This window comes from Myxocyprinus asiaticus, chromosome 25, assembly GCF_019703515.2.
Source record: "Myxocyprinus asiaticus isolate MX2 ecotype Aquarium Trade chromosome 25, UBuf_Myxa_2, whole genome shotgun sequence".
Taxonomy (NCBI): domain Eukaryota; kingdom Metazoa; phylum Chordata; class Actinopteri; order Cypriniformes; family Catostomidae; genus Myxocyprinus; species Myxocyprinus asiaticus.
This window is the reverse complement of record NC_059368.1, coordinates 1705963-1718331: the sequence shown is the minus strand read 5'-3', so window position 1 is coordinate 1718331 and position 12369 is coordinate 1705963. Positions and strand designations below refer to the sequence as shown.

Below are 12369 nucleotides of genomic sequence, written 5' to 3'. Positions count from 1 at the left end.
GTGGTTTTTAGTGTTGCTAATTGGTTGCTAGGGTATTCTGGGTGGTTTTTAGCATGTTGCTAGTTGGGTGCTAGGGTGTTCAGCGTGTGTTGCTAGGGTGTTATGGTTGGTAGTTGGCCCCTAGGGTTTACTACATGGCTTTTAGTGTTACTAGTCGTTTGCTAGGGTGTTCTGGGTGGTTTTTAGTGTTGCTAGTTGGCTGCTTGGGTGTCCTGGGTGGTTTTTAGCATGTTGCTAGTTGGGTGCTAGGGTGTTCAGCGTGTGTTGCTAGGGTGTTATGGTTGGTAGTTGGCCCCTAGGGTTTACTACATGGCTTTTAGTGTTACTAGTCGGTTGCTAGGGTGTTCTGGGTGGTTTTTAGTGTTGCTAGTTGGCTGCTTGGGTGTTCTGGGTGGTTTTTAGCATGTTGCTAATGTGTTATTGGTGGTTTTTAGCATGTTGCTAGTTGGTTGCTAGGGTGTTTTGGGTGGATTCTAGTGTTGCTGATTGGTTGCTAGAGTATTATGGGTGGTTTGTAGTGTTGCTAGGGTATTCTGGGTGGTTTTTAGCATGTTGCTAGTTAGGTGCTAGGTTGTTATGGTTGTTAGGGTGTTCTGGGTGGTTTTTAGTGTTGCTAATTGGTTGCTAGAGTATTATGGGTGGTTTGTAATGTTGCTAGGGTATTCTGGGTCGTTTTTAGCATGTTGCTAGTTAGGTGCTAGGGTGTTCAGCGTGTGTTGCTAGGGTGTTATGGTTGGTAGTTGGCCCCTAGGGTTTACTACATGGCTTTTAGTGTTACTAGTCGGTTGCTAGGGTGTTCTGGGTGGTTTTTAGTGTTGCTAGTTGGCTGCTTGGGTGTTCTGGGTGGTTTTTAGCATGTTGCTAATGTGTTATTGGTGGTTTTTAGCATGTTGCTAGTTGGTTGCTAGGGTGTTTTGGGTGGATTCTAGTGTTGCTGATTGGTTGCTAGAGTATTATGGGTGGTTTGTAGTGTTGCTAGGGTATTCTGGGTGGTTTTTAGCATGTTGCTAGTTAGGTGCTAGGTTGTTATGGTTGTTAGGGTGTTCTGGGTGGTTTTTAGTGTTGCTAATTGGTTGCTAGAGTATTCTGGGTGGTTTTTAGTGTTGCTAGTTGGGTGCTAGGGTGTTCAGCGTGTGTTGCTAGGGTGTTATGGTTGGTAGTTGGTACCTAGGGTTTACTAAATGGCTTTTAGTGTTACTAGTCTGTTGCTAGGGTGTTCTGGGTGGTTTTTAGCATGTTGCTAATGTGTTATTGGTGGTTTTTAGCATGTTGCTAGTTGCTAGTATGGTTGGTAGTTGGTCCCTAGGGTTTACTAAATGGCTTTCAGTGTTGCTTGTTGGTCCCTAGGGTTTACTAAATGGCTTTTAGTGTTACTAGTCGGTTCCTGGTGTGTTCTGGGTGGTTTTTAGTGTTGCTAGTTTGTTGCTAGGATGTTCTGGGTGGTCGCTACATGTACATGTTTACTTATTGGACCAAGTCAAAAGAATCCTGAACCCTCAAGTCTCTTTGATATTCTGGTCTATTGAAATGGCTCACGGACCTCCTTCGGTGCAAGTCTATGTGATTTTTTTTTTTTTTTTTTTAACCTGTTTTATTCTCTACCAGATGAGAATTTTAAATCTGAAAATTAATAGATACCAGTGTCAGAAATTAACCAAGGCTCGGGAAAAAAAGGCACTAAAAGTGACAAAAATGCCCCTGAATTTCAAAATGCATGGGGAAAAAATGATCCCATAATGAATTTCCTCTGTTTCTTTTATTTATATATTTCTATCTGATTCTTAATATTATATTCTCTATAAACACTCTTTTTTTTTTTTAACAATTGTAAAAATAAGTACCAGAGTCACCTAATAATCAAGTGCACAGTTCACATAAATGGATGTTGTTTGATTTATTTATTTAGATTTATTTATCTAAATAGTTGCTGTCTTTAGGAGAACAGAGGTCCATTATTCTTTACCAATTCTTAGAAGACAACTGGTTAGTAATCAACTTGTAGTGTGAATATCCTGTTATCTGCATGTGGTCAGCTCAGCACTGCAAACCCAGCACCAATCACATTCAAAGGTCCTGCCTTCTTTGGCTCCCACCAGCCAATCAGCAGCCTCCTCCGCCTGGCCTCTGCTGGTTAACATCATGTGACCTCGTCCAGCCAATTGCCTGTCCCCCTTTGATGGGTGACATCACTAACTAGCTAGTTCCCTCCAGCAGCGGAGCTTCATTTTCTGTTGAGTGTTTGTGCTAAAATGGAGGCTAACTGCTCAACTTAGCCGGCAGCCGTCCTCGCTCCCTTTTGGACATATTCATGTTGACATGCTCTAAAGAGGACGCTAGGATGGTTGTGGATGCTCCAAGCTCGAACGGGCCCTTTCAGCCGGTGGCCCTTATGCACTTTAGAGGTGAGACGTTTGTCTTATTGTGTCCGGAGAGGAAGGGAGCGCAGGGGAGGTTGCTATGCAAGTATTTGTGGCCGCTGTTGCGAAGAGAGAAGAATTTTCATGGATCTGCCCTGTTTATGTTGTTAATAAGCCTTAAAAGCATTTCATTATTGGATTGTTTTAGATTCACAGTTATGGGCATATTGATTTAGGTTTATTTGTTTTAGATTTGTGCTCAAGGAGGGAGTTGAAGACTGTGGCTGTGTTCCAAAATCTAGTGAGCTGCCTACCTAGACAGCATTTTTGGCCTGCATAGGCTTGTGCTGCATTTTTGGAAATGATTGATCTAAAACAATCTGCTTTTTGCTTGTTTTTTTATTTTTATTTATTTATTTTTTTCCAGGAGGGACTTTAAGACTGGCTGTGTTTCACTTATTGAGCTGAGTCTTTTTGAGCGTCATATGCTTGTGCAGCATTTTTTGGATATCAATAATATGAAACAATCTGCTTTGTTTTTTGTTTTAGATTTGTAATCTTTCCACAGAGGCAGTTTAAGACTCTGGCTATGTTTTAAAATCTAGTGAGCTGCCTACTTGGGTGCCTACAAGCTGGTAAGAATGCTGATAAAGGTGTTTACGTGCAACAATAAAGAAACACCGACCTTAATCAGTGTGCGCTTACTAAGCATAATCGGTGTAAGAACGTGCAAGTTAACACACTCAGTGTAACAGTTTGAATTGTTTAATGTTAAATTGTTTCATTCACTTACTGTTATTAAAATAGTAGCCAATGTGTACTGCACAGTAAATGGTAAGGCAGTGTTCCATTCCACAATGGAAATGGAATGTAAAACAATGTGGAATACAGCATCCCACACAGTGTGTTCTGGGTGTATACTGCTACATTTTGGCAAATGTAGCGCATCATCCGGGTGTTCCATGAAGGCAGAAAATGGTATATGAGGCAGTGGTGGCATATGAGGCAGTGGTGGCATATGAGGCAGTGGTGGCATATGGGGCTGTGGTGGCATATGAGGCAGTGGTGGCATATGGGGCTGTGGTGGCTCAGCGGTTAAGGTTCTGGGTTACTGATCAGAAGGTTGGGGGTTCAAGCCCCAGCACCGCCAAGATGCCACTGTTGGACCCTTGAGCAAGGCCCTTGAACCTATCTGCTCCAGGTTGCACTGTATCTTGGCTGAACCTGCACTCTGACCCCAGCTTAGCTGGGATATGTGAAAAAAACTATTTCACTGTATATGTGTATAATGTGTGACAGAATAAAGGCTTCTCTAAAAGGCCAAAGGTAGCAGTATTTCGGTACCAAGTTGGTACAAAAATAAAAAATGTGTTTCTGCAGCACCGGTAGTACCGAGCTCAATTCGGTCCCCTGGTCAGACTGACACATGACCAAATGCTCACACACTTATGAGCACAAGCCGTTACTCCTTTTACACTGAAATAAACATTGTCATATGTCCTAGTGTGATTATGAAAGCCTGAATTGATGTGATTTAGTTAAATAGATATAGTCTGTATAGTCTAGTAAATATAGTCTAATATATACAGTCTGTGTGTACTGCTCGCTGCACAGTGAATCAGGGTTCCTGCGGATCCTTAAAGTCTTAAAATGTCTTAAATTCAGTTTTACAAAATTTGAGGACATAAAAAGCCTTAAATATCTTAAATGATGCAACAAAAGTCTTTATTATCATTTTAAGAGGTCTTAAATTTAGGAGCGTAAAGACGGGAATCATGATATGACCTAATGTGATTATCAAGCTTGAATATGATTTCATTAAATAAATGCATGTGCTGCATCCTTCAGAGTGAAACTGTGGTACTGTTGTATTTTCTCCGAGTACGCGGGGGGCTTGTGAGTGTTTCCAGCTGTTGCAGAGCAGTTCACAATCATTAGGCCATATCGGAAATTTATGACAATCAGCTGTTGATGATGATGATGATATAGTGATGATGAAATATGACAGTGTTTACTTGTTTATATTGTTATACGTTATAGATTATTGTAGGAGTGCACATATGTTATTTCCCTTATCTGTTTGAATGAGCAGCTGGAAGCAGTGACGTGCAAACATTTCAAAATAAGAGTCCCCGGTGTATTTCAGCCTTTAAAGTAAAAAAAAAAAAAAAAGGCTGAAAGTACATTTTAATGTGATTATATATGCGGAAAACATGTCTTGCATATATCCTGTCCTGTTTTACTGATAAGCAATGTTTAAGGTCATGTTGAATGTGTGTCCTTGCCTGTTTTAAGAGTCTGTGATACATGATTTATTTTGAGATTGTGTGGGTTTGTTTTGGTATGGGGATACGGTATTGATTTGATTTTGTTCAGGTCTTGAAAAAGGTCTTAAAAAGTCTTAAATTAGATTTTAAAAACTCTGCAGCAACCCTGGTGAATGTGTGAAGCCGCTCCCATGCTGAAAACACCACATTTAATGAGCGTTGCACGCTGTGCTTGTTGTAGTAGATGTCAGAAAAGAGTGCTCATTCACTGTGATGCACGCAGCAACTGCTGACTAAATATTAATTTAATTAAATCACAGCATTTTGAGCTTCAGTAATCACAATGGGTCATATACGGAGGTGTGAAACTATGGTCAAAAACACAGAACCAGAAACACCTTCACGTCGAAATAAAAGTTTGATTCAAAATAAAAGCTTGAAGTGTGAAGTGTAATAAATTGCTACTTAAGTTGAATTAAATGTATTTTATTATTGTTACTGAACCTGGATCTCACAAGCAATGGTGCTGTTGTACTGAATGGAAGTTTTCATCAATATTTTCATTAATAATGTGATTCTCTGTTGTTCAGCACTTTATTTGACAAAAATAAGACCGATGTTGTGTTTTAGATTGTCATGATCTTTACTAGATCTTTACTAGATCAGGATCTTTACTAGAACTTACAATTTTTTTTTTTTTTATTATTATTTGGTTGAAAAGTAATTGCTCTATTTTCATTTGATTAAAGTTTGGATACATTGACATTTGATCAGTGGCAGATTTAGGCATGGGCGACATGGGCAGTTGCCCAGGGCGGCATCTTGTGGGGGGGGGCACAAGGCACCCACACAGACCCCCTCCGTCAATAACTTTGGGGGCGTGTTGAAGCGGGTTTCGCCCAGGGCGCCATACTAGCTAGAACCGCTACTGCATTTGATGATGAAATTGAATTAAACTTAAAAACATGAAATTCAGAAAAAAATGGGAAAATGCTGAATTTGAGAACATTTTTTATAGAATTTAGAAAAAAAATTAAAATAAATAATTTCATAGGGCCCTACATAAAAAAAACTTGAAGCAATGTTTACTTAATTGAGACACTTGAAGGAAACATGCTACTGTTTTAATTTATTATTTACATTGAAATTTTACATTTTAATAGGCTCAAGGAGTGTGTTAAATAGCACATTCCTATTTGTTTCTGTGGTATCGAAATTGGTATCAAGAATCGTGATTTTTTTCGTGAATTTTACTGGAATCGGTACGACTTCTGAAATTTTCACTACATACTATATACGGCAGAAATAGTAAGAGTAGTATGCTATTTGGCACATACCCAAGAGTATTTTTAAACCATTTAGCTTTTTTTGTATGCACTGAACTGCTAATTGAATTGTCTCCTTTTGAATCAGATTGAATCGGTTGTAAACTTAAACTCGTCAGTGTTGAAGTTCATCAGTCAGTTCAGTCCGGCCTATGTGTTTATAACAAGTGTGACCCTATGCCTTTGTGTCCTACTGTAGATGTCCCCCCCACCGAGCAGGAGAAGTTGTTCGTACAGAAGCTGCGTCAGTGCTGCGTGCTCTTTGACTTTGTGTCCGATCCGCTGAGCGATCTGAAATGGAAGGAGGTGAAACGGGCGGCGCTCAGCGAGATGGTGGAGTACATCACTCACAACAGGAATGTCATCACTGAGCCCATCTATCCTGAGGTCGTTCACATGGTGAGTACACAAACTCGACTGTCTCGCACCGGCAGATTCAGTGTGAAGCAACAGATGCCGATCCTGAGCTCTGCTGCTCAACCCGCAACTCTTTAATGTCAGTGTGGCTGCTCAAATTCTCACTTTTCCCCTAAAATTGTTCTAGTTTTCGTCTGAGGCTACTCCGTTTTAACAACTGTCACATCACAATGGCTTACATCAACCCAACCAGTAAGAATTAAGTTCTTAATGGAGCAATATGTAACATTGACATCAAGCGTTTAAAATGGGTACTGCAGTCCAAAAATATTGGAGAGAGTTGTCACCCCCGCCCCCTCCTCCCCAGACTCGAAGCTCTCGCGGGTCGCCAGGTTAAGGACACGCAACAGGAACCAGCAAACTGACAATGGCAAGCAATCAGCCTTGCACTGTAAGCTGATCAGCTAATGTATACGTTTGCAATGTCTTTATTGTTTGCAAATTATAAACCAGCTCATGTGGATTTTTTATAACTCTGTCAATGTTAGCTAGATGTATTGCTATCTTCCATGGCTGCAGTGTGCTGGGTTTGCCCGCTAACTTGTTTCAAATCTGGCAACCAGGGGTGGCGAAATACTATTGGGAAATGGGCAGTGCCCATTTTGAAGCCAGTATTTCAACTTAGCATGTTTCCTAAATCACTGATAACTTATATGCTTTAGTACAGTAAATATATTACATATTGCTCCTTTAAGACTAGGGTATACTTAATTTCCGCGTGCCGTCTCATTCACTCAGCCTTTCAAACCATTCGACGCATGCACACTACAGTCAGTGCCGGTTGCGCACTGTGATCGAGACATTCTGACACGTGCAAAACCGAAGTATAATTTGGCCTTTACTTTGGGTGCTGACCAACCAATCAAAATTAACCTTTAGGGTTAAATACCTAACTTCCTTCCACATTCTTGTCCAACAGGGTGAAATTGCACGTCTTAACAGATAAAATTTAGAATGACACCATGAAGCTTAGCATCCAACACACAGTTTTTTTAAGAAGCCAACATTTTGCTCTTGCAACTAGGGATTATCAAGTAATTCTGTAGTCAAACTGATCAGCTTGAATGTAGCCCACTATTTTTGAAGGCTTATTTGTTTGAGATCTTTTCTTATAGAGAAAAGTATATGAGAAACATTATATTGAGCATGCTCAATCCACAGCATTTGTGGCATAATGTTGATTACCACAACAATTAAGATAGACTTGACCCTCATTTTCTTCAAAAATCTGGGTTAAAAAAAACAACTCAAGCCATATGAGTGTTAGCATGATTTTAGTGTGTTAAAATCACTAACTAACCTTTTCTGTTTGAAGTTTTAGCCAATTATTGTATTGAACCTGGATCATTCCTCCATATAAGTGTAACTATATTGAATCGAGATTATATTGAATCGTGAACCTCATAACGTATATTAATTGTGAGACAACCATATTGTCCCATCCCTAGTTGGTATGCATGACTTAAGAACCAAATATCAATTGAGTACAATTCAATAAGAATCAAAATATTGCAAGTATTGCCACAAGTATTGGAAAGTACAGTATAATTCAGCATCATAGTTCAGTCAAATTCGCAAAGAAAGTCAATTTGCTATATTCGAGTAGTGTTTTTAATAGTCAACTAGGTGGTGCAGAATGAGTACTCGATTAATCTATTACTCATGCACATCCCTACTTGCAACCAAAAGTAGTCAACTTCGTTCCTGAACTGTGAACATTAACCGAGGTCAAATTTATAAAACCAGTGAAGATACAGCAGTGTTTTCCATTAATTACCTAGACTGTGGCGGCCCTCCACAGTTTCATAATGAACTGAAAATATTTGTACTCTTCTCATAATGACATAAAAGATCTCTAACGTTGTGTTTTGCGCCGTTGCTTCGGCAAAGCATCTCTCACTCCCAGTCAGTCAGCCCCCGTTAGATAATTGGTTCCAGTGCATGTGTGTGAGCATGCGCGCGTACAGCAGGGGGCGCATTCTCACGCACATGCACTGGAACCAATTATCTAACGTTAACGTTATTACCAGCGGCTTGACAACAAACTATTTTCAGCATCTGAGGAGCGAGTTCAACACAGGTAACCACTTTTGCTTAATTTCTTTGATGGCTCACAGGGCTCGACATTAACGCTTGTCCGGGACAAGTGACTTGCCTGACCGGACGAGCAGACTGATTAAAACGTCAATAACAAAAAAATAATCAGCTATATTTGTGATAGCCTAGGCCTGTGTCACTTATTATTCTTATTCTGCTGTTGAAAGTAATCCAGAGCATGTGATTTTATAATTCGCTAATGATCTAGGAACAGCTGCGTCCTGTTTGATTGACAGGCAGCATGTGTGTGTGTTAACATGCTCGTGTGATCCAAAAATGCTTGCGTTAATGCGTTCCTGAATGGTCAAATACATTTCAAAATTCCACTAAAATGCCCGTCTTGGTGAGGTATTCATGTAAACATAGAGAGTGATGTCTAAAGTGAACGTAAACAGTGGAGAAAAAGTGGATTTGTATTAAAATGTTGGACTTGTAAGTATAAATGTAAGCTATTAGACCTGCTGCTGTCTAGTACGTCATTATAATAATCAAACAACCAGAACAAGAAAACGAGAAAACACTCACTGCTCTTGACTGAGTAACTTTAGTAGCTTTAAAAAGTATTCATGTACTATAATCAAACAGTAGTAGTTTTATGTTGCATTTCATTCTGAATGTTTACTTGAATACTTGATACTACTGTTAAAAAAAATCACTGAATTTTCTTAATTTGTTCTATTGTTTTTAATCTATTTCTATTCATTGCTGTTTTTTATTGTTATTTTATTACTGACTGTTTACTAGTCTTGAATAATTACTTAAGAACTTGAAACCATTCTTCCATTTATTTATTTATTTATTTATTATTTTATCCCCTTTTCTCCCAATTTGGAATGCCCAATTCCCACTCACCTCAATCCGGGTGGTGGAGGACAAGTCTCAGTTGCCTCCGCTTTTGAGACCGTCAATCTGCGCATCTTATCACGTGACTCGTTGTGCATGAAACCGCGGAGACTCACAGCATGTGGAGGCTCATGCTAATTTTCGCGATCCATGCACAACTCACCACACGCCCCATTGAGAGCGAGAACCCCTAATCACGACCACGAGGAGGTTATCCCATGTGACTCTACCCTCCCTAGCAACCGGGCCAATTTGGTTGCTTAGGAGACCTGGCTGGAGTCACTCAGCACACCCTGGATTCAAACTCACGACTCCAGGGGTGATAGTCAGTGTCAATACTCGCTGAGCTACCCAGGCCCCCAGTTAGTGTTATTATTTGTTGTGGTATAAAAGCTGGTATTGAGAATTGTCAATTTTCACTGCCGACTACTGAAATGTTGTTATTGTGGTAATGTATAGCCTTTGTTGTACATGGTAGATCTTGCTGCAATAACATGATGAAAAAGTAGATCTCATTCCATAGAAGTGTGAGCATCCCTGCTGTAAATGATGGTGATGGATGCTCTTCTTTATCTGACTACCATACATAACATAAAATAATTATCATATGTTAATAGTCTCCTCCCCTACCCAGTGCAGTTTACATTTCTGTCATGGAGAATTGAGTTGATTGCATAGCTACACTATTCGGTTGGGCATAGGTCATAATTTAAGAAAAATATACAACATAATCTTTGACATGTTGTAACTTAAATGTCCATTTTTCTCTCTGGACAAGTAACTTTTTTACTCGTACAAGAGAATGACCAATTTACTTGTCCAGAGGACAAGCACGTGACAATGCTTAACGTCGAGCCCTGGCTCAAATGTCGAGCCCTGGCTCAAATGTTCAGGGGCAGTGGTGGCTTGGCGGTTAAGGCTCTGGGTTAATGACTAGATGGTCAGGGGTTCAAGCCCCAACACTGCCACGATACCACCATTGGGCCCTTGAGCAAGGCCCTTGACCCCATCTGCTCCAGGGGCGCCGTATCATGGCTGACCCTGCGCTCTGACCCCAGCTTGGCTGGGATATGACCTCAGGGGCAGTGGTAGCTCAGCGGTTAAGGCTCTGGGTTACTGATCAGAAGGTCAGGGGTTCAGGCCCCAGCACCGCCAAGATGCCACTGTTGGGCCCTTGAGCAAGGCCCTCGACCCTATCTGCTCCAGGGGCGCCGTATCGTGGCTGACCCTGCACTCTGACCCCAGCCTAGCTGGGATATGTGAAAAAGAAGAATTTCACTGTATATGTGCAAATGTATAATGTGTGATAAATAAAGAAAATTATTATTATTATTAATTATGTTCTAGTCGATTGTGTTTTGACCATTTGTGAACTGAGCATCCAATGAAACTCCGTCTCGTTTATGCTTTGTGGGTGTGACTTTTTTGCCGTGTCATCCCCATTCATATCTATTCAACCAATGCGTTTATGGTTAAATTACTACTAGAGCACAAAAAAAAACTGTTTACAAGAGCATAGATCTAGCCTCTTAATTTTGCTCTCAAAGAGCTCTAGATCGATGCATTTAACTTTAAATTGTACAAAATTGTCTTACGAGGAGAGCATACCCCCCGGACCCCCCTAGAGGGTCCGAGGACCACCCACCACAGTCTCACAAAATCCTGTGGGAAACACTGTACACCAGATATTCACTATACTGTCTGAACAAATGGATCTGATTTCCTCACTCGCAAAATAACATTGTGGACAGTATTCGTGTGCAGTGTGCCAACCAAGCCATTGAGTACCGTTGACAGGGAAATACAATACTTCTTGGTGTAGTGAAAAGTCTTTTGTTATATTGCTTTCGGTACTGTATTTAAACACGTCTTCTCCTCTTTGAGGTGAAAGTGAATGTCCTCGTCATCTGTAGAAGCGGTTGATAGAGCATCACTCATCCATACAAGGTTATGTCGAGAGCTTGAACAAATCTGCAGGCTCCTCTGTTGTTTTGTTGTCCTTTTAAGGGGCCATTTTTGGCCGAGAGCGTTGCATTTAGCAGCAGAGTGCTGGTTGACCTGGCATTGCCCTCAGTGCTGCTGCCAGCTGTAGCTATTCCAACACTCAATTACATGTCTTTGATATTTATTAGAGTCTGCGCCTCACGCTAAGCAGGAAACCTCAGTCCATCGAAGTGCAAATGGACTCATTCTCTTGATTGTAGCCCATGCGAAATAAGCATGATAATATATTCTCCACCGCAGTTCCTGCATCACACACTGCATCACACACTTTGATGATTAAAGCCAAGAACTTCAAAGTGCACCAGTCGGGAAGGATTAAAACCTTTTATTATATTTAATTTGTGCGTATGACGCCACTTTTCCAGTCATCAAATAGGTGAGATTATCAACCGAGCTTGTTCTCGTACAGTATGAACAATTCAATAAAGAGAACGTTAACAAAAAATAAAACTTCTTGCAGTGAATTGTCAGTTGTCAAAGGATAGTTCACCCAAAATGTAGATTATTTAATCATTTTATTCACCCCCAAACTGTATGACATTTTTCCTTTTGTGGAACACGAAGGCAAATGCAGAATGTTTACTCTACTCTTTACCATACAGAGCGCAACAGTCTGGTTCCTGAAGTAAAAATCCTATTATAACCCAACCTGACTCTACCCACCCTAGCAACCGGGCCAATTGGTTGCTTAGGAAGCCTGGCTGGAGTCATTCAGCACGCCCTGGATTCAAACTTGCGACTCCAGGTGTAGTAGTCAGCGTCTTTACTTGCTGAGCTACCCAGGCACATTCAGTGAACAGAGACATTAGCAATTTCAAGAGATTTCTGCAGATCTTTTGATGTTACCCTTGGCTTCTTTTTACATCCTTAAGCATTGCACGTTGTGCTCTTAGGTGATCTTTGCAGAACGCCTACTTCTAGGGAAAGTAGCAACAGTACTGAATTTCCTCCATTTGTAGACAGTTTGTTGTACTGTGGATTGGTGAGCATCAAGGTCTTTAGACATTTTTTGTAGCCTTTTCCAGCTTCACACATCCCTACAATTCTTGTTTTTATAAG

At 40.5% G+C, this 12369-nt stretch overlaps 1 protein-coding gene across 3 annotated transcripts in view; it reads left to right on the top strand.

Moving 5' to 3' along the window:
* LOC127416313 (serine/threonine-protein phosphatase 2A 56 kDa regulatory subunit gamma isoform-like) overlaps positions 1 to 12369 on the top strand; it is a 43089-nt gene that overhangs the window by 13248 nt on the left and 17472 nt on the right. For 2 of the 3 annotated variants that reach the window (XM_051655600.1, XM_051655602.1), the window contains exon 4: positions 6149 to 6348. In XM_051655600.1, the coding sequence (XP_051511560.1) occupies positions 6149 to 6348 (200 nt within the window). Of the gene's footprint in view, positions 1 to 2193; positions 2403 to 6148; positions 6349 to 12369 lie in introns of those variants that run through there. The other variant, XM_051655603.1, reaches the window with a different exon arrangement.